This window comes from Meles meles, chromosome 2, assembly GCF_922984935.1.
Source record: "Meles meles chromosome 2, mMelMel3.1 paternal haplotype, whole genome shotgun sequence".
NCBI classification, from domain to species: Eukaryota; Metazoa; Chordata; class Mammalia; order Carnivora; family Mustelidae; genus Meles; species Meles meles.
In genome coordinates this window covers 601121-628003 of record NC_060067.1, presented here as the reverse complement: position 1 = coordinate 628003, position 26883 = coordinate 601121, and the positions used below count along the sequence as shown (strand labels likewise).

At 45.8% G+C, this 26883-nt stretch overlaps 2 protein-coding genes across 19 annotated transcripts in view; both read right to left on the bottom strand.

Moving 5' to 3' along the window:
• Positions 1 to 3728, bottom strand: part of SCD5 (stearoyl-CoA desaturase 5) — a 124956-nt gene extending 121228 nt beyond the window's left edge. Inside the window, 4 exon segments of the mRNA XM_045991133.1 lie at positions 377 to 470; positions 473 to 512; positions 607 to 940; positions 3673 to 3728. Coding sequence (XP_045847089.1) covers positions 377 to 470; positions 473 to 512; positions 607 to 940; positions 3673 to 3728 — 524 coding nt within the window.
• Positions 3729 to 11465: 7737 nt separating this feature from the next.
• Positions 11466 to 26883, bottom strand: part of SEC31A (SEC31 homolog A, COPII coat complex component) — a 75529-nt gene continuing 60111 nt past the window's right edge. For 9 of the 18 annotated variants that reach the window (XM_045995759.1, XM_045995784.1, XM_045995805.1 and 6 more), the window contains 6 exons: positions 23912 to 23950; positions 22270 to 22328; positions 20691 to 20954; positions 18051 to 18170; positions 13295 to 13366; positions 11466 to 12056 (listed from right to left, as the gene is read on the bottom strand). In XM_045995759.1, the coding sequence (XP_045851715.1) occupies positions 11877 to 12056; positions 13295 to 13366; positions 18051 to 18170; positions 20691 to 20954; positions 22270 to 22328; positions 23912 to 23950 (734 nt within the window). In that variant the 3' untranslated portion in view covers positions 11466 to 11876. The remainder of the gene's footprint in view (positions 12057 to 13294; positions 13367 to 18050; positions 18171 to 20690; positions 20955 to 22269; positions 22329 to 23911; positions 23951 to 26883) is intronic. The other 9 variants (XM_045995776.1, XM_045995797.1, XM_045995876.1 and 6 more) reach the window with 1 other exon arrangement.

Sequence of the window (26883 nt, the reverse complement as noted above, 5' to 3'; positions counted from 1 at the left end):
GGGGCGCCGCGGGGTCGGGTCGGGCCGGGCCGGGGGCGCCGCGGGGTCGGGGTCGGGTCGGGCCGGGGGCGCCGCGGGGTCGGGTCGGGCCGGGCCGGGGGCGCCGCGGGGTCGGGGTCGGGTCGGGCCGGGGGCGCCGCGGGGTCGGGGTCGGGCCGGGCCGGGGGCGCCGCGGGGTCGGGTCGGGCCGGGCCGGGGGCGCCGCGGGGTCGGGTCGGGCCGGGCCGGGGGCGCCGCGGGGTCGGGGTCGGGTCGGGCCGGGGGCGCCGCGGGGTCGGGGTCGGGCCGGGCCGGGGGCGCCGCGGGGTCGGGTCGGGCCGGGCCGGGGGCGCCGCGGGGTCGGGTCGGGCCGGGCCGGGGGCGCCGGCGGACTCACCCCAGAGCAGCGTGAGCGGCCGCGAGCAGGAGGCCCCGCAGCACCGCGTTCCTCCAGACGACGCGCCGCCGCGCGCCCTGCCCCGCGCCCTCCGCCCCGGCCGGGCCTGGCCCTCGGCGCGGCGCTGCGGGCCGGGCTGGGCGGGACGGAGAGGAGGCGGGGGCGGGGCGGGGAAGGGCTGGGGCGGGGGCAGGGCCCGCACCGCTCCGGCCCGTCCGGGCCCCCCTCACCCCGCGCCCCGGTGCGTCCGCGGCTCCTGCGCCTCCGGGCGCCGCGTTCCCTTCGGCTCGGCTCCTGCGCTTCTCCGGGCGCCGCGCCGAGCCGCCGCGTGTGCGGTCCGCGCGGGGCGTGCGTCCGGGGCCGGCGGGGGCCGCGGTCAGCCTCGCCCCACGCTCCGCCGGGTCCCGGTGCCGTCGGACGCACGACAGACGCGGCCCCCGGACGGCGTGTCCCAACGCCCCGTGAGCCCGCGGGGGCCCCGACGCAGGCGTCTGCTCCCGGTCCTCCGTGCGCGGTCCGCGGGCCCCGCTGTGGGAACGCGAGGGGCACGGCCGCGCCTCCAGCCTGGAAGCAGGGAAAGGCCTCGGAACCGGACGTTGGGGCGACCCCGCCGGCCCTCCGGACGCGGTTCCTTTCCCGGGAGCGGAGCTACTTTGTGCTTCCTCCCAGCTTGCGAATTCGGTGAGTTTGAAGGAGCCCCGCTATGTCCACGAATAAGCATATATGTAACATTGTGTCCCCCAGTAACCGTATGTAACCGTTGTGTCCCCGAGTAACCGTATGTAACCGTTGTGTCCCCGAGTAACCGTATGTAACCGTTGTGTCCCCGAGTAACCGTATGTAACCGTTGTGTCCCCGAGTAACCCTATGTAACCGTTGTGTCCCCGAGTAACCGTATGTAACCGTTGTGTCCCCGAGTAACCCTATGTAACCGTTGTGTCCCCGAGTAACCGTATGTAACCGTTGTGTCCCCGAGTAACCCTATGTAACCGTTGTGTCCCCGAGTAACCGTATGTAACCGTTGTGTCCCCGAGTAACCGTATGTAACCGTTGTGCTCACAAGTACCCATATGTAACCGTTGTGTCCCCGAGTAACCATATGTAACCGTTGTGTCTACGAGTAACCATATGTAACTGTTGTGTCTATGAGTAACCATATATGTAACGTTGTGTCCCCGAGTAACCATATGTAACCGTTGTGTCCCCGAGTAACCATATGTAACCGTTGTGTCCACGAGTAACCATATATGTAACGTTGTGTCCCCGAGTAACCGTATGTAACGTTGTGCCCACGAGTAACCATATGTAACCGTTGTGCTTACGAGTAACCATATGTAACCGTTGTGTCTACGAGTAACCATATATGTAACGTTGTGTCCCCGAGTAACCGTATGTAACCGTTGTGTCCCCAAGTAACCCTATGTAACCGTTGTGTCCACATATAAAGCTGATGTTTGGGTCACCCCATGTTAGGAATCCCGTCCCAGAGTCTGGGAAAGGGCCGCCAATTACAAAGAACTGACGGCCCAAAAGGGCAAAGGGCGGAACTCCAGGGTCCGACAGTCACCCCCCAGCCTGTCCAATCAGCCACACGGAGATGTCCGCTTTACAAGGGAGCAGATGTTGCTCTGGAATCAGGGCCACTGGGGCGCCGTTACAGTGGCGCTTCAGATGGAGCCAAAATCCCGGAACAGAAGGAAATTTCCTGGTGACCGGCCACGCGCTGTTGGCACTGAACAATGACAGTGTGACGAACAGAACAGGAAACTAGAGGGTATCGGGGTCGTTGGCCACTCAGCCTGGGCTTTCTGATGAACCGCTTTTCCCTCACATGAGTCCCCTCCTTCCCACGCCCGCCGACCCATGTTCTGCCTGCGGGTCTGTAATCCAGACTGTCCTTCCAGGGGTGGACTGGTGACTTGGCTGAAAATGCCGGGTTATTGTAATGATTCCCCCCACACCCAGTCTAGCCATTCGGTCGTTTGGGATGTATTGGGCACCTGCTATGTGCCAGGGCCAGTGGACACTGGGGATACAAGGATGAATAAGGTTCGGTCCCTGCCCTAAAGGAGCTCCTCATCTGGGAAGGAGGACAGATCAAACAAATGCAACCTTTTGGTGATGACCGAGTCCAGTCCATGATCGGAAAAAACCACAAAATTTGTTAGACATCAAGCATGCATACCCAGAGTCCAGGAGAAGCACCGAAATAGTTTTTTACTTGATCCCGGGTACATTATCTGTAGGGTAAGCCACTCTGTCTTAACCTGTCTTGAATGAACCTCTTCCTCTCTTCCCTCCAATGAGTCCGACTGGGTCGGCCCAGTCATGTCAGCAGGTTGGACTTAATATGGAGAAGGGGATGTTGATATGTGTCGTGGATCAGGGACAGTGCTATTTAGGTCTTTCTGATCCTGCCTGCAAAAGGAAGATTGAAGGAAAATGGTTCTTCCAGATCCAATCTCAGAGTGAAAACTCACATGTATGACATACTCTTGCTGATAATGACTGTCTAATGACTGTCCCCAGTAGCATATTATGCCATCAAGGCTACTGTCCCTTTTCCCATCTAAGGTCTTCATAAAAGACTTCAGTGTATTTTCTTAGCTTCTGGTCAAGATCCCAGAAGTGGATGAGTGTTCCTCTCACCCCTTATTGGGGGCAAATGGGATAGTAAGCCTTATCCTGTTAAACAAGTCATTACCAAAAATGTGGTAAGCATACAAGATAAAATGGAGGCACAAAGGAAGTAATTGTGTAAGGGGAGGGGTAATTGCTGAGTAGGATTTTTTTTTTAAGAAGTTGGTCTTTTTATTTTTTATTTTTTTTAAAGATTTTATTTATTTACTTGACAGACAGAGCTCACAAGTAGGCAGCGAGGCAGGCAGAGAGAGAGGGGGAAGCAGGCTCCCCGCTGAGCAGAGAGCCTGATGCGGGGCTCGATCCCAGGACCCTGAGATCATGACCTGAGGCGAAGACAGAGGCTTTAACCCACTGAGCCACCCAGGTACTCCCTGAGTAGGATTTTTTAAACTTAATTTTAGTTTTTTTTTTTTTAAATTTGTGGTAAAATATGCATAAATCTTAACCATTTTTAAATGCTTGGTTTAGTACTGTCAAATGTATAATAATAAAATAAATATATAAACCTCCAGACCTTTTTCAACTTGCAAAACTAAAACGCTATGCTCATTAAACAATACCCTACTTTTCGCTCTCCCTAGCCTGGCAACCATCCTCTACTTTGTTTCTATGAGTTTGACTACGCTGGATATCCCATGTAAGTGGAACCCTACAGTGTGTGTCTTTCTGTGTGGCCTATTTCACTTAGCACGGTGTCGTCCAGGTCCATCCAGGCGGTAGCATGTGTCGGACTCTTCTTCCTTTCCAAGCCCAAATAATATCCCATTGTGGTTATGCCACACGTGACCAACCCAGTCATCCTAGGATGACACTTGTGTAGCCACTGTGAATCATGCTACGATGAACAGGGGGTCCAGCTATCTCTTCGAAACTGCCTTCAGTTCTTTTGGATCTATACCCAGAAGTAGTATTGACGGATTTTATGGTAATTTTGTTTTTAATTGTGGGGGAACTCCATACTGTTTCCTGTAGCAGCCGCAGCAACATTTACATGGCCACCAACAATGTGTGAGAGTTCCAGTTCCCCACATCCTAATGCTTGTTATTTTGGTTAGGGATTTTTGGTTTTGTTTTTTGGATTTTTTTTTTAAGATTACAGCCATCCTAATGGGTGTGAGGTAATACCTCACTGCGGTTTTGATTTGCATTTCCCTAATAGTCAGTGATGTTGAGCATATTTTCATGGGCTTGATGGCCTTTTGTATGTCATCTTTGGAGAAGCATCTATCCTAGTCCTTTGCCCATTTTCTTTTTTTTTTTTAAGATTTTATTTATTTGACAGAGATCACAAGTAGGCAGAGAGGCAGGCGGGGGTGGGGGGGAAGCAGGCTCCCTGCTGAGCAGAGAGCCCGATGCGGGGCTCGATCCCAGGAGAGACCATGACCTGAGCCGAGGCTTAACCCACTGAGCCACCCGGCGCCCCTGCCCATTTTCTTTTTATTTTTTTTTTAAGAAGTTTTTTTTTTTTTATATATAGATTTTATTTATTTGACAGAGAGAGATCACAAGCAGGCAGAAAGGCAGGCAGAGAGAGAGGAGGAAGCAGGTTCCCTGCTGAGCAGAGAGCCTGATGTGGGACTTGATCCCAGGACCCTGAGATCATGACCCGAGCTGAAGGCAGCGGCTTAACCCACTGAGCCACCCGGCGCCCCTGCCCATTTTCTAATTGAGTTTTTTGTTGTTGTTTGGTTATAAGAGGTCTTTATATACTCTGGATATTTGTCCCTTATTAGATTAAATGGTGTGGAAACACGTTCTCCCCAAAGTTGGCCTTTTCACTGTTGATTGTGTCATTTGATGCTTAGAAGTTTCAAATTTTGATGTAGTCCAGTTTACCCGTTTTTACTTTTGTTACCTGAGCTCTTGGTATCATATCTAAGAAAGGACTGTAAAATCCGATGTCATGAAGCCGTCCCCCTGTTTTTTCGAAGACTTTTTTAGTTTTAGTTCTGATAATTAGGTCTTTGATCCATTTGGAGTTACTTTTTGTATCTAGTGTAAGAGGAGGGTTTAACTTCATTCTTTTGCATGTAGATATTCAGTTTTCCAAACACCACTTGTTGGAGAGAGTCTTCTTTATTGAATGATCTTGGCACCGTCAGTGGAGAGCATCTGACCCTATACTCGAGGATTTATTTCTAGCTTCTCTGTTCTCTTCCATCTGTGTGTCTGTCTCTACATCAGTGCCATGTTGTCTCGGTTCCTGTAGCTTCGTAACACATTTTGAAATCCAGAAGTACAAGACTTCCAACTTTGTTCTTTTTTATTTTGGCCATTTGGGATCTGTTGAGATCGCATATGAACTTAGGATAGATTTTTCCCTTTCTGCAAAAAATTGCACTGGGATTTTGATAGGGATTGCAATATACCTGAAGATTACTTTCGTTAGTATTGACATCCTAACAATCTTAAATCTCTAATCTGTAAACATGGGATGTCTTTCTATGTGTCTTCTTTAATTTTTCTCAGCAGCATTTTGTAGTTTTTCGTGTACAAGTCTTTTGTCTCCTTGGTTAAATTTGCCCAGTGAGAATTTTCGAGGAGTGCTATCTGGTAGAAATATCACGCACACTACAAACTCAAGCCACATGTATAAAGTTTTCCAGTAGCCACATTTAAAAAAGTAGAAAAAATAAATTTAATAGTTTCTTTAACCCAGTCTACTCAAAATACTATCTTTTCACCGTGTAATCAATATGAAGTTATTAAGACTTTTACACTTTTTTCCCCACACTGTACCTTCAACACCCATTGTTTATCGTTATAGCACAGCACACCTTAAAATTCGGGTTAGCCATGTGTCAAGTGCTTAACAGCCACGTGTGTCTCCCGGCTGCCATATTGGAGAGAGCAGTTTGGAAGGATGAGTGGTTTATTAGACAAATATGGCAGAGGACATTGCAGGCAGAGAAAGTAGGGCAAGCAAAAGCGTTTTCAGTCGGCATCTAGAGAGATGTCTGGAATAGCGGAAGTGCAAGCAGGGAGACAGTGGGACATGAAGCTGAAAGGTCATGCCGCGGCATGCGTGAAGGTGGACGGGTCTCGGGAATGGTGTGCGGGAAGAGCAGTGGTAGGTGAGGGGGCCCTGGAAAGGTCTTGTGCAGCATAATAATCGGATCAAACTTGCATGAAGAAAGGCCCCTCTGGAGAAAGTGTGGAAAATGACTGGACTGGAGGTAGAGAGAGGAAAGACTGAAGGCAAGAGCCCAGGTGGGGTGCTGTTTTCAGAGTCTGACCCAGTGATGGGGAGGATGTGAAGAAAGGCACAGGCACAGGCCCCGGAGAAGGAGCAGGAGCGCAGCGGCAAACCCACGGAGACCGGCAAGGACCAGCAGGACTGCGTGCGTAACTGAGCATGACAGAGAAGGAAGAAACAGCGTTCTTTTTGGCTCTGGATTTAGGATTCAAGTGAAAGACAGTGTCATTTATTGAGACACTAAATCTGTGCTTATGAGCATTTTTGTAAAATAGGGATAATAATACATACTTCATAGCATTCTCGTGGCAACTAAGGATTAGCACGGAGTCTGGCATGTCGGGGCCCATAAATATGCACCATCATCATCATCCCATTGTCATTCGCATCATCGTTTTGGGGACTGCGCCTGAAGAAGCAAGAGCACGTTAAGAAAAAAGAAGGAGCGCCAGGGTGGCTCAGTTGGTTAGGCAACTGCCTTCGGCTCAGGTCATGATCCCGGAGTCCTGGGACCGAGTCCCACATCGGCTCCCTGCTTGGTGGAGAGTCTGCTTCTCCCTCTGACTCTTCCCTCTCATGCTCTCTTTCGCTCTCATTCTCTCTTTCTCCAATAAATAAATAAAATCCTTAAAAAAAAAAAAAAAGTCCTGCTCTGTCAGACACCCAGCTCGATCTGTTCACTATGTTGTTGACTATACGGGCCTAGAACCAGAGATCTGGGCGGGAAGAGAACAAGTTCGTTGCAGGTCAGTACAGTAGAACCCGTGACAGCAGACGCCGTTGTCCTGGGAACGTAGAAAAGGACTCTGGGTGGAATTCGAGTGAACTCCTGTGCATGAGAACGGCAAAGGAGGAGAAGCCCCTTGGGCGCCTGGGTGGCTCCGTGGGTTAAAGCCTCTGCCTTCGGCTCAGGTCATGATCTCAGGGTCCTGGGATCGAGCCCCACATTGGGCTCTCTGCTCAGCGGGGAGCCTGCTTCCTCCTCTCTCTGCCTGCCTCTCTGCCTCCTTGTGATCTCTGTCAAATAAATAAAATCTTAAAAAAAGAAAAAGAGAAATTTAATCTTCTCAGTTTGCTCTAGTCACAGAAGGGTCGGCTTCCCCTTTTCTAGATTAAACGGACTGGAAAAATTTCTCATTGAGATTTTATAGCAGTGAAGAGGGGGCACCTGCTCGTATAAAAACGCTTCTGTTGCTCTGGATGTGATGGATGTGAGGAGCTCTCCTTCAACAAAGCCCCCAGACTTCCCCATTTCCTGAGCACCCTTAACAGAGTGCTATAGTTTGGCAGGAGGACACTAGGCATGGGAGATGGCTAGGCCATCTGAGGGCCTTTACTTCCTAATTCTTAGGTTAAGAGCATATACTTGAAAATGCACTGGAACACTGAGGCCAACCCAGATCTGTCTCTTCTGTGGCCCTTTGCAGATTTCCAAGTCCTCTTGAATCACATAACGTTCTTCCATTCAATACCTAGTCATCGAGCCTCTTCTGGAAGCCAAGCCATAAGCTCAGCCCCCCCGGACAGTGTGCGGCTGTGCTCTCGGAGCTCAAGGTCCCGTCGGGAAGCCGGAGGGCGATCAGATACTGGAAGGAGGGACGCCACAGACTTCAGCAAACGCTGGGGAGGAGTCACTAGCCAGCTTTCGAGGCCCGGCCGTGTGAACACTGGTGAGTATCTACGCCACATCCCCCCTGACCAGCATCTGGCGAAAAACAAGATGCACAAACCCAAGTGAACTCCTCTCGGCTGTGTCCCTCTCCCTGCTGCGAAAGCCCAGCTCCCTGAGGTAAGTGAACAACCTATTATTGCCGCAGAAGAAAGACGGTATTGACAAGCTTTTCACCCACGTGTCTTCCAGCTCTCCAGTCCCCCCACCAACACCCGCCCCATTTTCTTCTATCATCCTTACTTTGGTTTCCAAGGGCAGATAAACGTAGAGAAGCTCTTACTTACCTCTCAGCATCAGCTGCGAGATTGTTTGTTTCAATGACCTCTTTCTCGCCCTGCTGCGTCAGAGACCACAGGCTCCTCCTAAAAGGCAAAGGCCCCTGTTGTTCTCAGGCAGGGAGGGGGCATTTGTAAATAGAGTTCAGGAATGTCAAGGGGGTGACCCAGATTTGCAGCACCAGAGAGAAAAACCGAGTTCGTTGTTGAGTATCCTATGTGACCAAGCGTGGCCTATTCTTGGCGCAGGGAACAGGTGTGCAGAATGGTTAATTTCCTGGAACTACAGAGCATGATAGTGGGGAATTCACTACTTAAAGACCTCAAGGCCAAGCAAATGTATTTAGTCCAAGTCCTCAAATTAGAAAACCAATTTTTAAAGTGCCTTCTTACTTATTTCCAACCAAGGGAAGTGCTGCATTGTTCTTCCTCCTGATTAGCAATGAAATTAATTCTATAGAAGGAAAAATATCCAAATATAATAGGCCCGAGTTGCTTCCGTCATCTTTCTTCAAAGCTTCGGTGCTTACCCGAATGTTTTCCATTCCGTCTGAGGAGTTGCAGTTAATGTACAAAGACGCTGTGGGAAAGGCAGATGGGTCCCGGAGTCCAGAGCTGGAAGTCAAACTGGAAGTCATCGAGTCCTACCCCCTCATTTCACCAACAGGGCTTTGGAGGCAGAAAGCAGTGGCATTTGGCTGACAGGAAGTGGCGGGGAAGACACTGAAACCGTTTCTTGGCTCTCAGACCGGCGCCATGAAAATTTTTACTGTGACCACCAAGGGCTTCCCCTCTGGCATAGGTAAGGGCTTGTTCGGCTTATTCTCTCCCTCCTCTTCTCTAAACTGCATCTTCCGTTGGCGGAACTGATCGATGGGGATCTGGTGGGGCTTCAAGTCACTGTGTTCACACTAGGGCGGGCACACGGTGTGGACCAGCCAATTCTGGCATCCTGGCCCTCTGGGCACAGAACTCAGGTGGTGAGCGTGAGACCCACACGGAAACAACTGGAGTTGTTGTTGTGAGCCATAACTGGGTATTGTGAGAGGTCTCCTCTCCCCTGATGGAACACGAGCAGTGGAGAGGTAGGCTTTGGGCTGCCAGGGGCCAACTTCCCCAGCACGTAAAGAGAACCTGCCTCAAAAGAACCAATACACAATGTTCAGTAAGTTTATCCATTTATCACAAGCACATTCCTTGTTTATGGGAAATGCCAGGTCTCTGCAAACTGATGGGAGGGAAAAGCAGGAAATCAGAAAGCAGAACGTGTTTTTGTTGTGGCAGTGGTTACTTTGGGAATAATGTGGTTTTGTGGAAGGAATGTGCTCACTAGGCTGTGATCTGGGTTCAAATGTGGCTTCTACTGCTTCCCAGCTGCCCCCAGTAACTGGAATGAAGAGCTTAGCTCCCTGGGCTGATATGAGGACTGAAGAGGGAGCGAGGTACGCAGCTCCGGGAAAGGTGAGGTCCCTTTAGGGTGTCCAGGCAGCAAGCCCCAGGAGAGAACTCTTTGTGGACTTGATCTCTGCCGATTAAAACTGACGTGTTCTCTCCCAAAGACTCCTTCAGGCAAAAAAGGATCAGGAAAGTCATGCGTTACTTGGAGACATAGCCAGAGGGAAACGAAGTTACTTTTAGGTCACTTGTAGGAGATGCTGCTTTCCTTCTTTACTACAGAGTCTGTTTTGATACTTAATTCCACAGTGTAGTCCTGGAGTGGGGGAGTTCCTTTACTGGACAAAGTGCAGGACGAAATGATTTCTCATCATTAACCAAATAAGCCTTAATGTCTTTGGAGTTGAAAATGTTAAAAACAGGCTCATTTACGAAATTAAGACCTTTTTTCTCTACTCTTATTAAAAGAAAACTTTTTGAAAGTTGTTCCTCTTTTCAAGAAAACAGACTATGCTTTCCACAATCTCCCTTTATCCGACACAGCATGTTGGGTCCGGCTCCTCTCGCCACCACCCATTTCTGTGGAACTTCTCCAAGGTTATGAGCCACGCGGAAGGTCTCCACAGCGGGGGGAGAGATCTCCACGCTGTGCTGGAAAAGGAGAGAGAAGGGCTGCTCAGCCGTCAGGGACGGTGTGTCTTTACGCTCGTCCTCGTAAAACCTTCGGCTTGACCGGGCTCCGCTGACGCCTACTCTTGTCGTCTTTTGGGAATTCGTTTTTTCATAAAAAGCTGCCAATTATGCCGTTATCGTATCAGGGTGAACATAAAACACACCCTAACTATAAGGGCAGTAGATGAAGAAAGCTGCTAGCGGCCAGCCTGCGGTCCGCACGGGGCCGGGGGCTGACCCCACCGCCGAGAGTCAGGTCCTGCGCCCGGCGCTGGGCAGCCACGCATTTCAGGTAAGAGGGGTTTTATTTGGCAAACAGGCAACCCGCCCACAAGGAAAGGAGAGGTTCTCACAAACTGTTTCACTCAGGGGGTACAAAGCCTGACGAGCTACGAACTGCTCTTACTCACTCCCGGCTCTTACTGGAACCAGTCCAACTCCCGGCAGGGCAGCTCCGAGGTAGTTACAGTGTTTATCTTCTAGCTTCCCAACCTACTAACGTCAACCTATATAATGCTCCGATGAAGACTTATTAGTGTCTGATTCTCAAGATTCTCTGGCGAACATCATCTTTTGTTTACCACACTGGTTTTTTTTTCTTAAAGGTTGTATTTATTTCACAGAGAGAAAGACAGCAAGAGAGAACACAAGCAGGGGCAGTGTAAAGGGAAGAAGCAGGCGTCCCGCTGGGCAGGGAGCCGGACGTAGGATTTGATCTCAGGACCCTGGATCGTGACCTGAGCCGAAGGCAGACGCTTAACCGACTGAGCCACCCGGGCGCCCCTGCCACACTGCTTGTTCTAAGACAAACTATAATAAAGTCACTTGACAGAAAAACTGGCTGAAAAATGTCTGCCTTTGATTCAGGAGGTTGACAGAAATTAAAAATTTTCCTTCTAAATTTACACTTCAGAGCTCTGGGTGACTTTTAAAAGTGGACAAACCAATTCCTAAATGTAAAATGGAGATAATTCAATCTTAAAACTCAAACAGAATATTGAAAAAATTTATTAATACAGAAATGTCCAATGCATTCCACAGAACAAAAATGCTCATTTCCCAATAGGTATTGAAAGCTAGTGATCCCACTCTTCATTAATCTTTGCTAAAATCTAGGTAGCAACCTCTAGATTTGGTTATTTTTTCAGGACTCAAGTGAAGCCAACGACACAAAAAATAGGGATTAAACTAAACTGTGAGCAGCTGTTTTAAAAAAAAGACTACATACACGTAAAATAGGATTACACGCTTTAATCTGATGGACATAGAGGAAGCAGGGAGGACATGAAAGAAAATTAGTTTTAGCTCCGCTTTATGCATAACCAGATGCTCCTTTTCCAAAAAGTATACTGAGGTTTTAAAAACCACATTTAATCAGAATACTTCAGGAAAACACACTGTGTGTAATCCAGGAAATACACTATTTGCAGAATAGGAAAATCATCATGGGCAATAAAAGATTAAAACAAAAGAAAGCACCTGGGTTTTGAGCAGTTCTAAGATGAGTATATCTGCAGAAATAGTATAAATGCTCTTGACTGGCTGCTATGGAGACATGCTAATGAGGACTGGTCCATACCTTAACAATTTTTTAAAATATGTTTCTTTGGAAAAATGGCAACATGGGCTGAGAGTAAAGACATCCTTTTAGACGCCCAGCTTATTGGCCTGGGTGAGGACGACTTTGAGAACCGGCATGAAAGCCGAGGTCTCACTGAAGTTGCTGGTGCTGACTATGTGGGTGTGGATGGTCAGGCCTTCGGAGTAGTTCCGCGATTCGATGCTCCTTGCAATGTTGTGTAAACCGCTGATGATTGTGGGAGAAAGCTGAAACAGGCAGAATGAGGAGAAAGAATTAAATTAAGAAAGACTCTCCCATAAACCCTGATATTTAAAAGGAGATTGAAACAAATATTATAAAAAAGCAAATAAATCATTTAGCTTTTCTAGAAATAGTTTTTTGGATCAAGCAACTCTTTAAGGTATAAAACAGAACCATGACAAGATGATTTATGTAAGGAAATTATTATGAATTATGAACATGTTTGAGTCAGTTAACTTTTTTTTAGAGAAGCCAGCTCTCCTCCCGGAGCTGAAATGCTAACGTCTTTCTCCACTTAAGAGTGTTAATTCTTCAAATTCTTTAGATACAGGCTCACACCTTTTAAAACTTTTCCCATGCATATGAAGGAATTTAAGGGTTTTTTTTTTTAATTTGGCTCTTAATCATGCTATCTCTAAGGACGGACCCAAAGCAGTCTAAAACCATGTCTACAGCAGCGGTCTCAAACCTGTGGTCTACCTGCACGCGCAGGGCAACAGCCAGCATCATGTACTCAGCTTATCAATTCGTAACTGCTCTCGTAATCTCATCATCTCTTAAAACCATAGTATCTGGAGTTTCCCCATGTGGTTACTTGGATTATATGCCCGTACTTTTGAGGGAAGAATTTACTTTGGATCAGTCCAGGGACCACAGCACTTCCGCTCTTACATCAACTTTCTCTGGTCTGGCTCGCATGACAGGAATGGTTATTACTATTATTATTTTTTAAAGATTTTATTTACTTGACAGAGATCATAAGTACGCAGAGAGAGAGGGGAAGCAGGCTCCCTGCTGAGCAAAGAGCCTGGTTTGGGGCTTGATCCTAGGATGCCGGGATCATGACCCAAGCTGAAAGCAGAGGCTTAACCCACTGAGCCATGCAGGTGCCCCAAGAATGGTTATTTTTATCTGATGGGACTGATGTGAGGGATGGAGCAGAGGAATGTTGAAATGCAAAAAATACAGCCATATATAAAATGAACCTTAGGGCCAATACAAGCCAGACTGTATTTCTACTCTCTGTTCTAGGAAGAGTTAAAATTCCACTCCGATCTCACAAACACATCCCCCCTTCTCCTGTTCTTTCATCCCCGAATTTAAATGACATTGCTAGTCAGAGAAAGCCCATTCTACCATTGTCGTCACAACTCTGCTCCCAAATACACTCCCCACGAATGCTGATGACATGCTTATTCACTAGCAGATTATCATGAACCCTTCTTTTTCCCCACAAACTTACTGTCTGTTCCCTAAGTTTATCATACAGAAACTCCAAGCGTTTGCTGGCATCATCTAGCTTCCTCTTGGTTTGCTGCAGAAGAAAAACAGATGTGTTACATTTGAATATTGACCTTTTATCCAAAGACCCTGTCCTGTCTCACTGCACTAACCCATACACTCCTGATGCTGAACGGCTTCATAAGAAACGGAGGCAGCTATGACGCAGAAACTTGAACAGACCGCGAGGACAGAGTAACGCATTCATGGTGGGAGGGTAGGAGGGTACGGGGCTGCCTTCCAGAGTGCAAACAGGAGCAGTGGCTGGACCGTGGACTGTCGCTCAGAGGCACGGTGTGCGCACGCGCAACCGCACTGGCCACGAGCAACACGGAGGGCCAAGTGAGGCAGCAGTGGCCACTGTGCCGCAGGAGAGAGGGTCTGAGAACAGCTACTGCGGACCGCGGGTGCCGGCAGCAAGCACAGAGGTGAGCTGGAATCTCACTGTAACCTTTCCAATCACTTACATACTTAGTCACATTTGCTTATTTAATCCTGCTTCTTTCTGAGCTTTTCTTCCTTTCTTCTTTTTTTAAGTAGGCTTTTTTAAGGGGGCTCCATGCCCAGTCCAACGTGGGGCTTGAACTCATGACCCCGAGACCAAGACCTGAGCTAGGATCAAGCGCTGGACACTGAATAGACTAAGTCACCCAAGCGCCCCTCTTTCTGAGCTTTTAAAACACCAAGGGAGGAAAAAAAAAAAAAAAGAAAATTATGATCTGTGGCTTAAGATTAGTAAGAAGGAAATTGTAAAATGAGTTTTTAAATCAAGGAGGCTTTCCACCTCCCACTCCTCGTACGAGAAGCCGAGTGAGAGAAAACTGTTCTGAAACTAAAATCGAGCTTTCAGTTACAATGCAATTCCCCTAATGATGTGCATGACGCGACGCCTCGGAACGGACGCTGTTCTTCAGGAGCTACTGAGGGTCTACGTGGGCCATGCTTATGTCTCAGGGACCTCGAATGCTCTTGGTGGGAAAAGACACAAGACAGAAGAATGCTGCAGATGAGACGGTGATGAATGCCAGGAAGCAAGAGTTAAGTCAAAGGGCTAGAAGTGCGGGGACTGCGAGGTGGTACAGAAAGGCCGGACAGCTCCTGGGACATCTGAGAAGCCTGGAGCACGTGCGGCCTGAGGAGCGTGGCCTTGTGGGGGAAGGTTCCCGGCAGAAGGAGCAGCAAGCACAAAGCTGTCGACGCTGAAACGCTCCTGGTACGCTGGAAGAGGGCGTGTCAGCGCGTCAGAGGAGGAGAAAGGAAAAGCTCTGAGTTTTCGCCCACTGAGATTATGTTGGCTGTGGGTTTTCGTGTAAGGCCTTTATTGTGCTGAGGTATGTTTTATGTGCCCTCTAAACCTACTTTGTTGGGGGTTTTTATCAGGGATGGAATTTGTGAATGCAAATTCACAAATGTGCGTGTCCTCCCTGTCCTGGGTCCGCGCTGATCTCTCTGTGTTGGTCCGGTTTGAGTGTATGTGCTGCTGAAGCGAGCAATGACTGATCTACGAACACTGACCCAGCCTCGCATCCTGGAAATAAATCCCACTTGACTGTGGCGGATAATTTTTTTGTTTTTTGGTGAATGACTTTTTAAAAAGATTTATTTATGTATTTGAGAGACAAAGAGCATGGGAGTGGGGAAGGGCACAGGGAGAGGAAGAGGAAGAATCCCAGAGCAGACGGCACTGAGCACAGAGCCTGACGTGGGGCTCAAACTCATGACCCCGTGATCACGACCTGAGACGAAATTGAGTCGGAAGCTCAACTGACTGAGCCACCCAGGTGCCCCTGTGAATGATTTTTTTAAAATGTACCAACATCCCAACAGCATTTTTCACAGAACTAGAATAGTCCTAAAATCTGTACGGAACCACAAAAGACCCCAAATAGCCAAAGCAGTCTTGAGAAAGAACAACAGAGCTGAAGGCATCACTGCTCTGGACTTCAAGTTGTACGACAAAGCTGTCGTCACCAAGACAGGATGGTATGGCACAAAAACAGACACATAATCAATGAAACAGAATAGAAAATGCAGAAATAAACTCACAATTATATGGTCAAATAACCTTCAATAAAGGAGGAAGAATACCCAGTGGGAAAAAGACCGTCTTTTCAACAAATGGTGTTAGGAAAACTGGACAGCCGTATGCCAAAGAATGAACCTGGACCACTTTCTCACAGCACAGACGAACATAAACTCAAAATGGATTAAAGAGCTAAATATAAGACAGGAAACCATAAAAATCCTAGAAGAGAGCGCAGGCAATAGTTTCTCTGGAATCAGCCAGAGCAGTATTTTTCTCTTCAGAGACAAGGGAAACAAAAGCAAAAATAAACTACCAGGACTACTTCTGCACAGCGAAGGAAACAATAAACGAAACTGAAAGGCAGCATGCTGAATGGGAGAAGATATTTGCAAAAGACATATCCAATAAAGGTTTAGATTCCAAAATACACAAAGAACTGATAAAACTCAACACCCCCCCCCCAAATAATCCAATTAAAAAGCGGGCAGAAGACGTGAATCATATTTCTCCAAAGAAGTCATTCAGGCGGCCAGCTGACAGATGACAAGATGCTCACCATCACTCACCATCAGGAAAATACAAATCAAAACTACAATGATATCACCTTACACTGGTCGGAACAGCTAAAGTCAACAACACAGCCAACAGCACAGTGCTGGCGAGGGTGTGGACAAAGGGGAACCCTCCTGCGCTGCCTGAAGGAGTGCGAACAGGTGTAGCCACTCTGGAACAGGACGGTTAACTGAAGTCAAACCAGAACGACCCTACGATCCAGCAAGTGCACTACTGAGTCTTTAGTCTTTACCCCCAAAATACAAAAACACGAATTCAAAGGGATACACGCACCCCTATGTTTATCACAGCATTTTTTACAATAGCCAAACTATGGAAGCAACCCAGGTGTCCAGGGACAGATGAATGGACAAAGGAGCTGTGGTGTGCACAACAGAGTATCAGTCGGTCACAGGAAGAATGATGAAGTCTTGCCATTTGCAACAACACGGATGGAGCTAGAAGTGTGAGCTAAATGAAGCAAGTCCATCAGAGAAAGACAAAGATATGATTTCACCCATACGTGGAATTTAAAAAACAGAATAAACTACCAAAGGAAAAAGAGAGAGACAAACTAAGGAACAGACTCTAAACTACCGAGAACAAGATGATAGTTCCCAGAGGGAGGGGGATGGGAGGACGGTGAGACAGGTGACAGAGACTGACGAGGACAATTGTCACGATGAGCACTCAGCACCGTACAAAACTGCTGAAGCACAACATGATATACCTCGAACGAATTTTAGAAAAAGAACGAGATAACGTTACAAACTAAGTCACGCTGCAAAATTACCTTGTGTTGTCTGGACACAGCTAACATGGAAAGACTGTATCACAGCCACATTGTGAAAAGGATTCCAGCTGGTGATTAACAGGATCTGCACGGAGGGGAACCCTGAGTCCCTGCTCAAAACTAATCTCATCTCGCTACCAGTAGGAGCCTACCCCAGGGGCAGAGTCAGCTGGTCGGGACAGGGTATTAGAACCGCCCCCCACCCAACTGGTTACAGGAATCACAGGAACAGTTTGTCTTTTGTGGTTCTCTTCTGCCCAGGGCTCCTCTGGACCCAGAGGGAAGACGGTATGTTGGCCTAGAGAAGTTTAAATCAACAAAATTTACTGAGCTGGGCTATGAGTCGTCTCAACCTCTCTATACTGACTCTTGCCTGAAGGAGAGCTGGAGTTCTCTTCATTTCTATTAGGGCTCTTCTGTTTTTGAATGACTGTGCCCTATTTAGAGGTGCACACAGGGGACAGCGTATGCGGGGCTGTCTGCCTCATCTGCTCTCTGCTCCTCTCTGTCCAGCACTTCCAGAATGCCAGGCACGATAGCTGATGCAAACCAACCCCTGCTTCTGCTTTGCACACATTGAGTATAGGAAGAGCTTTGTGAAACACCAGAAGAAAAGCTGCGCATGTCCATACTCAACGTCTGAGGAAACAACAAGCTCCAGAAGCTGTTTTTCAAGCAGACAAGTGGCCAGGGACTAAATAAACATATTCAATGTTTGTTGGCAGAAATTGAGAGTTCATCTAAAACAAGACCGGCTTTGTTGAATTTTTGTTGTTGCCAATACACAGGCATCCTCTCAACGAACTAAGTAAAATCAGTCGCTTTAACTATGAATATGACTCCAGAATCTAAAACAATTATTTTTAAGATCTTTGCAAAGTTACATGTAAGATTATCTACCTACTTTTAAAAGCTTTGATCTGAGCTCAGAAAGCAAGCCCCAACCTGAATCTCCTACATGCCACCATTCTGTTCTATTACGTGCCAGACACGAGGTCCGCAGCTGAGCAGTAGTGCCGCATAGTGAGTGAGAGCATAAATCCCAGACCCAAACTGATTTTGAATTCTGGCTCTGACCTTGGGTGTTGGCTGGTTTTGGCTTACTTTAGTTGTCTGTAAAAAAAAAAAAGATGACAAATTTACCTACCACGGGGTTGCTGGGAGGATTAAATACTTACCTATAAAAGGAATTAAATACATTGCTGTACGTAAAGCCAAGGATGTAAGTGCTAGTTGTATTACTACTGTACAGACTTCTAAAGTGTATCTCGTAAGACTTCCTGCGATTACAGAAGAGCTCCCTACGTGATTATTTTAAATTAGCAAAACATGAGAACAAATACGTACAGGATCTGTAGCCGAAGAGAGGCAGCGCTGAATGAGATCTTCGAATGTGGTCTTTAGAATGAGGTGCTCATCTGGAATAGGTTTCTTGGTAATTTTTTCTGTTGGCAAAGACTGCACATGCTGTAAGAAATAATACCATAAAGTGACCAGAAAGGACCAGAAATGACCTATACACAAAGCCCCGAAACTCTGCGATAAAAAGAAAACCACTTGTTAAAATCAAATGACAAATTAACATGTGAAATCCCTTGGGATAAGTAAAAATGAAAATCAGATATTCAGCAGAAGGGACAGGCTTCTACAGCTTTGATTTTCAAAACCAGAACTGGATATAAAGAATTCGGTCCATCATGGCACACATCTGGGGCGAAGCAGACAGCAGACCTATGCCAGAAGGAAGCGAAAAGGACCAGGCATTTACACAGCCCGCGAGCGACGGTGGCTGTTTGCTCTGCTTGTTGGCTCATTGGTTTATCCTGGCATTCTTCTGTTCTCTGGTTGCTCCTGAAGGTTGGTAATTGGTCTACCATCAAACTGCAAGATGTATTTCAAGATTTTATTTATCTATTTGAGAGAGAAAGTGCACGAGAGAGAGCAAAAGCAGGGAGAGGGGCAGAGGCAGAGGGAGAAGCGGGCTCCCCAGTAAGCAGGGAGCGCCATGTGGGGCTTGATCCCATGACCTGAGCCAAAGGCAGCTGCTTCACCAAGCCACCAAGGTGCCCCAAACTGCCAAGATTAAGTCAAAAGTTGGCATAGAAGAGACCATGATATAACTTGAATGTATAGATGGAAAAATAAAGAAGGACTGTTTGTTTTTAAAGTTCTGATTTATTAGTTTATTCACTCAAAAATAATAGTAATTATGTGCCAGTCACTGACTACGTATTTACAAGCCAATTCAGAAATGATCTCAGCTCTCTGGCAATTTATTAGGCTAAAAGAAGAAAATGACATTTCAAAGTTTCATTAAAAAAAAGTTTACAAACATTTATATCTTAATCAAAGATTTTACTTGAAAAAAGTAAAAAAATAAAATGTCATCCGCACATGTAAGACAGCAACTGTGTTGGTAGTTCATTGCTAAGAAGCTAACATTAACGGAACCAACAGATAGTATAACTGGAATTTAACCGAGGGGCAAGCTCTCCGCAGGAAATTGTATCGGAAGGACAAGCAGGAGTCAACGAGCTAAATGAGAAAGGAAAAGCATTCCTGGCAGCCCACGAACGTGTCCGAAAGGAGGATCATGACACGGTGACTACAAGGAGGCCGGTGTAGCGGGGGCAGAGAGACAGCAAGGAGGAATATGCAGCGGAGGGCTTCTGGATATATTTTGGTCTTTATCTTGAGAGAAGTGTTTTAACCAGAAGGATGACCAAAGGCAGACTAGTCAGAGGTCCTGCACCGCTGCACACTGGGGACGAAGGCAGCACAGAACAGACTGGAAGTGTAGGCCGGGCATCTGAGAGAGATTCTTAAAACAGTATCAACAAGATTTAGGGATAGACTTGAAAGAGGGATTAAAGGAGAAGAGTATAAAGATGATTCCCAGGTTTTCGGCTAGATTAAACAGGAAGGGTTATGGTGCCATGCACTGAAGCAGGAAACGTTGAGTTTTGAAGACCAGATTTTGAAGATGAGGTTTGGGAGGAAGACCATGAATAAGGCTTCAGAAATGTGGAGTGTGAGGTGCCTTGAAGGCATGCAGGTAGGCAGGCAGCTGGATGTAAAGGCCTGGCTGAACACACACACCCTGGGCAGCATTCCCTTCCGGCAGTGAATGAGGTTCCGGTCTAGAGGAGTACAGCATGAGCGGCCCAGGTCTAAACAAAAGTGAACGGCTGGGTAGCTTCCCAAACCAGCGTAGACTTGTAATCATAAAAAAGCAACAAGAGTCCATCTTTATAACTTAAAGTCCTGTGGAAAGAAGTCAGTTCTCCCACCTCCATCAAAACACTGGTTTTTATAATGGAATGTAGTAAAGCACAGCCTTGTGACAGAGAAACGTGTTTATAAATTTGACTTCAATGGGTCAAAGACAAAAACAGAACGAGTTTTATACTTTGGGCAGGGATTTGTTTCATCTTATGTTCACTTTGACTCAAGCTCTTCACTCTTCATGAACACATCAAAATGTTTACCTTTGTGTGTCTAAGTTAGTTGTATGTGACTTTTTTATCGTCTAGAACCCTTGCAACTAGGTGTTTGTATGTGAAAAGCAGTACAAAGTTGTGTCTCCATGTGAAGGTAGGCTGTATAGTGTAAGCTCTTACACATACACAAGGAAAGACACAACTCATTACACTTCTGCTGAGCCAGCCTGGCTGAAAATAGCATTCAACTGATCTTGAATTATGGCTACTGGTTCGGTCAAATGAAATACCGCGATTGTCAAGTTAGTGTGAACATACACTAGCAAATACGTGAGCCTCTTCCAGGAGGTTTACGGCCACGTAACTGAAAAATATCCCTGCATGATCAGTCTTAAAAACAAGGCTTACTATTTTTTATTTAGGTTGTCTTAACTGAAACCAAATATAGATGTTCATTAATACAGGTGTAATCATCAGAGTTAACACATTAAGAAAATGAACTGAAACAGAGCCGTCTTCCATTCCACGGACGCAGACTGACTGTTACCTGGATGGTATTTCCAATAGGAGCCCCTGGGGCGCCTTCAATATTGGGCTTGGAGAAAGATGGTGGCATGCCTGGTTGACCGAGGGGTTGCTGGATGCCATGGAAGGTCTGGCCACCTGCGAGATGTGGCTGCGGGAATGAAGCTTGGCTTGACAGCGGTGCGGGGACAGAAGGCTGCTGCGGCAGCATCTGGGATTGGGGGTCGCCCGAAGGATTCATGATCGGTGATGTGATGGGAACAGGAGGCATAAAGTTTTCAGGCATCTTTAAAAGACAGAAATAAAAGACACCAACAAGCATAAGCCAAAGAGTATCATTTACTTACCTTTAAATAAGGTTAACATTTAAAAAATGTTATTTGTTTGTAGTAGTATTCTACTTTCAAATGAAATTTTATGCAGAATTCTAGAGTAAAACATAAAATTAGAGCTAATCTGGGTAAGAGGGATAGAGAGCTCAAAACTGGACCTCTCAGGGGCGCCTGGGTGGCTCAGTGGGTTAAGCCGCTGCCTTCGGCTCAGGTCATGATCTCGGGGTCCTGGGATCGAGTCCCGTGTCGGGCTCTCTGCTCGGCAGGGAGCCTGCTTCCCTCTCTCTCTCTGCCTGCCTCTCTATCTACCTGTGATCTCTCTCTGTCAAATAAATAAATAATCTTTAAAAAAAAAAAACAAAACAAAAAAAAAAACAAAAAAAAAAAACTGGACCTCTCAGTTTCCCCTTTGTCTTCCATACGTTCGCTCATATGGGGAGCCAAAACAAGGCGTTTTGAAAGAGGATGTCCAAGTCTAGAGAATTATATCTAGTAAATACTGGAATCAAATATGCCAAATGAATGTTTCTATTTAATGTGATCCTGATGTAACGCTCCTTTTCCTAGATCACTAAGTAGATGTTACCTGTTAATCCAACCATATTAAAAGTAGTAGATTTCATTTCTAATTTCTAATTATTACTAACCTAAATTTTGGGGGTTTTTTTGCCCATTTAGTGCCTCCCAATTTTATTGTTATGCCCTCTCATTACTATATTTAAGGAAAGGAAATTATTGCAAGTTAAAAAAAAAAAAATCAAAAACTTTGGGAAGAAAGAAGGAGAGAAGAATCTTATCTTGTGCTCCAAAGCGCTCAACAGTTACTGACAGTTAAACACTGCTCAGCTAGTAGGTTGTTTCTTCATGCTGTATGTGATAGACAAAACAGTCCAAAATATAATTACCAAATCCAGGACTACTGTTGGAAACCAAAGACCAAACACACCCCCAAAAGAAAAAAGATCACTGGGAAATTTTGTTTCCTACTCTTTGAAAGAGACCTGTTGGTAATTTACATCTTGTCTTCCAATGGGAGTTAAATTCACACCACCACACTGGTTTTTTGTTTTGTTTTTAAACTAAACAAAGGATGTAAACTTTTTTTTTTTTTTTTTTTTAAATAAACAAAGGATGTAAGCTAAAATACACTTGAAACTTGTCGGTCAGTAAACTTTGCTCTTAAATGTCAGTGAAGGGTGGTGTATTCCAGGTGGCTTTGGGATTAACAGAACACCTGCAGGCAACTAGACCGACATCTTTTTCTAGTACCTTCTTCTTCTTAGGTACTCTGTTCAAAGCTGGAGGATCATTCCAACCATTCTGAGGACCTAAAAGAGAAAATAAAGAGCATTTTCCTTTAGAATTCTGAAAAGAAGAAAACTCAATTGTATTCATCTTACAATACCTTCAAATTCTGCCCTAAACCCGAGGATAACTCACAAAAGTTGAGCTTTGGGGATCACTCTGAAGCCCTGGATTCTCAAACCTATTTCCTCAAATATTCACAAAGCCTTGGCTTACTAGGCAAGGTAACTTGATATTATTTCCATTTAAAGTGAAAGAGCTGCACTAAATTTAAGGATAGTGAAGACTTTATGTCTATATTGATGTATAACCTTCAAAGATCAGTTAGAAATTCTCTCTTAATAAATAAAAAATAAATCACCCAAGTCTGCTAAAAAATGAAAGAGCCACTTTTGTTATATTCAACATGCAGAAAAGAATAAAAGTAACAATCTCCTATTTCCCAAGAGAGCAATTCAACATAAGAAATCACCCACACGGCAGAAACACTGTTACAAAAAGGTCTCAAGACACAGTACTGCAGTACTGCATCTCTGCCTTAGAAACTGTTCACAAAGTAGAAAGCATTGACATATATGTGATAAGACTGTTCTAACGCCACACACACAAAATCCAAGGTTGGCAGCAAATACAAAATGAACTACTGTCAACTTCAGTAAATTTCCCCTAAAAAGCCCCCAAAACCCTTCATCTCAAAGTGAAAAACAGACATCAGTAGCACAATTAAGTACTTTAATGCCAGTATCTTTAAAGAAAACATGTCAGAAATAAAGACAGGATCATTTTAAAATCAAAATGTAATCATTTTACATTTCATTGATTTTCATGTATGTTACAGTTAAAGCAAAAAATTTCTCTTTCAACAAATTAGACATTCTTTCAGGATTTTACCTTTTACTTGTTTTATCGATACCCATATTAAATCACAACAAAATTGCTTAGCAGACCAAAGAACCTGTGATCTGTACATAATGCCACACAAATTTTTTTTAAAAACAAGATCTTCCAACTGCAGCATGTACTCATTTGCCTCGACTTTTTTAAAGTTTACTTTTTTATTTTTTTTAGTAATCTCCATACCCAACATGTGGCTCAAACTCACGAACCTGACAGCAAGAGTCACGTATCTCTCTGAGCCAGCTGGGCATCCTTCCTTAGCCTTGATTTTAAAAATGGAATTAATTTTCTACAGGTTTACTAGAAGACAGAATGCCAAACAATCCTCAAAACACCCAAGAGCTAATCACAAAATATTAAACTACATGCTGCTATCTGCTTACCAAATTCTTAAAGTTCTGGTCATACACAGAGAATCATTTAAATCAATCTCATCACCTTCTAACCTTACTCCTATCCAAGACAATCTTGATACAGTCATTGTCTTTACGATTATGTAAAACAGAAAATGATTTAAGCTACAGCGTCACCATGTTCATTCAATCAGTTCTAAGATCTGATTTGATTAAGAAGTCAAATTAAAAAGTGATACTGATCAGATTTAGGATATCATCAACTTTGAGGTTCACATGCATTATTGTGAATGGTCATTCATTAACCGTATTTAATGATTGAAAATTTCCAAAGATATATTTTATAACCAATTCACCTTCCAACATAGGTGCCTGGTCTTGCATAAATTGATTTTCTGTAGACAAAATGTAAAAGTCACTTAAACAGCATTAGCATCAAAAAGATTCTAAACTCTACCACATTTTGTAATGGCTTCTCCCTCCATCAACCCAAAAAAAACCTTCTTTTTATCAAGTCACGTAAAATGTCTTCCATCCAATTAAGAAAATAATCAGCTTCTGGGTAGATCAAATTCATTCAGTTTGTGTCAGACCCAATTAACTCTTTAGCATCACCTTTTTCTCTTACTGTGCTGCCTGTTTAAGAAAAAATTTTGTTCATGCCTATTTAAAATAATATTTCCCTGTTTGCATGAATTTTTTTCCTATTATTTGATCAATAACATCGTGGTGGAGGGAGCACTTAGTATTAGCTAAAGCTGTCATCAAAGTCAGCTGAGGATCTTGTTAAAATGCAGATTCTAATTCACTGCCTATAGGGAAGGGCCTGAGGTTCTATTGTTCCAGCTGGTTCCCAAGTAATGCCAGTACGGCTTGCTGGTCAAAGCCCTCTTTTGGTAGGGATTTAAAGAAAAACGGGAGGCATTCTACACTGTCCTGCAAACGTCAGCCTGTACTTGTGACAGGTAAGAGCATCAGACAATCTTAGCAAGGTGGTGCCGACTCCACTGCCAGATGTGGGAGGCGTCCTGATGAAAATGTCATTTCATATAATTCAGGTCACACCATGAACACAAGCATAAATGACAACAGACCCAGTCCACAGGTAAATGTTTCTATGGTTTTGTAAAAATATATGGATTTGTAGACTGTGTAGCACAGGCCTTCCAGAAACCACTACTTAAGAGAACTGAAGTTTCTGGCAGTGGACCAGAGGAAAAAAGGCTGAAAACTAACACAGCAAAACCAAAACGATCAGGTATTCAGGGTCAGGCCAGGCCCAGCCTCAAATCAAAAGTATGGCAGTGGAGATAAATTATATGCACATGTAACCTACAGAAATTGAAGGCAACTTCCTCATCAAGAGCTTAACTAAAGAACGCAATGTTCAAGGATTTCCTGTTTTTTATAAGCGATTTCCTACTTTTGCCTTACACGGCAATTTTACAACCTAATTCCCCATGCAAGCTGTAACCTCCCAGCACTACTGTCAGTAAAGCCCTGGGAGTCACTGTGTGTGGGTTATTACAGAGGACTAACCTGAAGCACAACCACTGATGTACTCTCTAGCATAAGACTTCTGCTTCAGATGGAGGGAGCCTGTATATCACAAAGCTAAAGTACCAGAAATACCCTGGCCTACACCCTTTCCTTCAGAAAGACTTTCAACAACATGCCTTCCTCTCCCGCCCCATTAGAGGCAGGAAGAGATGACAGTGGGTTCCCCTATAACTTCTCATGGCATTGACTCAAGCCCTGGGTATGAAAGCCTGGGAGGGTACCCCGAGATTTCACAAACTATTAGCACAAAAAGGTTTGTGGAGCAATTTCATAGGACCCTTTGGTAAAATGACTCCAAATCCATAATGAAATCATATTAAATTCAAAACTAGGAACGATACTTCATCAGAATTAGAAACAAAAAGACTCGCAACAGGAATGGATAGCCAACGGGCGAGCTCACATACCTTGGGGGTGCAGATGTCCTGTTGAGTAGCAAGTAACAGCTGTACAATAATCAAAGTTCGCCCTCAAAATATACGCCTGACTCCTCCCAACCTCAATCATGTAATGTGTTTATATTTAGAGATATGTTTTATTTCGGCCCGGATAATCCTTGTTCAAATCTCTTATCAATTTAGTACAGTTTTGTTTCAGCTATAACTCTAACCCTTTTCAATGTTTTTGTTTTGTCTTTAAACTGACTGCTTAAGTATGACTTTTTAAAAAGACAAAAAATTGACTTCTATACATTTTAATAGCCACAGAAGGTAAAGCAAGCTACACGAACAACATAAATATCCCTAGAAAACAGCATCATAGATGTGCAAAATGACACTTTTGGTCAACATGTTAAAAAATCAACACAGGGGGCAGGAGCCACGATGGCGGAGGAGTAGCGGCTGAGACGACATCAGGCAGCAGGGGATCAGCTCGATAGCTTATCTAACCATTGCGAACACCTACAAATCCAACAGGAGACCAAAGAGAAGAAGAGCAACAATTCTAGAAACAGAAAATGACCACTTTCTGAAAGGACCTGCACAGAAGTGAATCCAAAGCGACGGGAAGACAGACCGTGGGGGGAAGGGCCGGCTCCCGGCCAGCGGCTGAGCAGCAGAGCACAAAATCGGGACTTCGAAAAGTCTGTTCCACGGAGGGACATCGCTCCAGAGGCTAAGCTGGGGTGAAGCCCACGCGGAGTCAGGGTGGCCCCGGTCCCGCAGGGTCACAGAAGGATCGGGGTGTCGGAGTGTTGCAGAGCTCGCAGGTATTAGAGCGGGGAAGCCGGCTACAGAGACGGAGCCGAGGAGTGAGCTCTCAGCTCGGGGTTACCTTATCGCGATCCGCGGCACAGTCAGGCCACTGCTCTGTGAGCGGGGACCCCACAAGATCCGGGAAGACGCCCTGGAAGAGCGCAGGGATCTGCGGGGTTCGGAGACTCCAGGTGGCGCTGGTGCCAGAGACAGAGATGCTCGGTCACGGGCCGGAGGCCGGGGAGAGGGGAGTGATTGAGCGCTTTTCTCCGAGGACGCACTGAGGAGTGGGGCCCGAGCTCTCGGCTCCTCTGGGCCAGACACTGGGCGGCCGCCATTTTCATCCTGTCCTCCAGACTCTACGGAGACCATTCAGGGAACAAAAGCTCCCGAAAGCAAACCCGAGCCGATTACTTAGTCCGGCCCCTGGTAAGGGCGGTGCAATTCTGCCTCAGGCAAAGACACTTGAGAATCACTACAACAGGCCCCTCCGCAAGAATATCAGCAAGAAATCCAGCCAAGACCAAGTTCACTTACCAAGGAGAACAGTGGAATTCCAGAGGAGGAGAAAG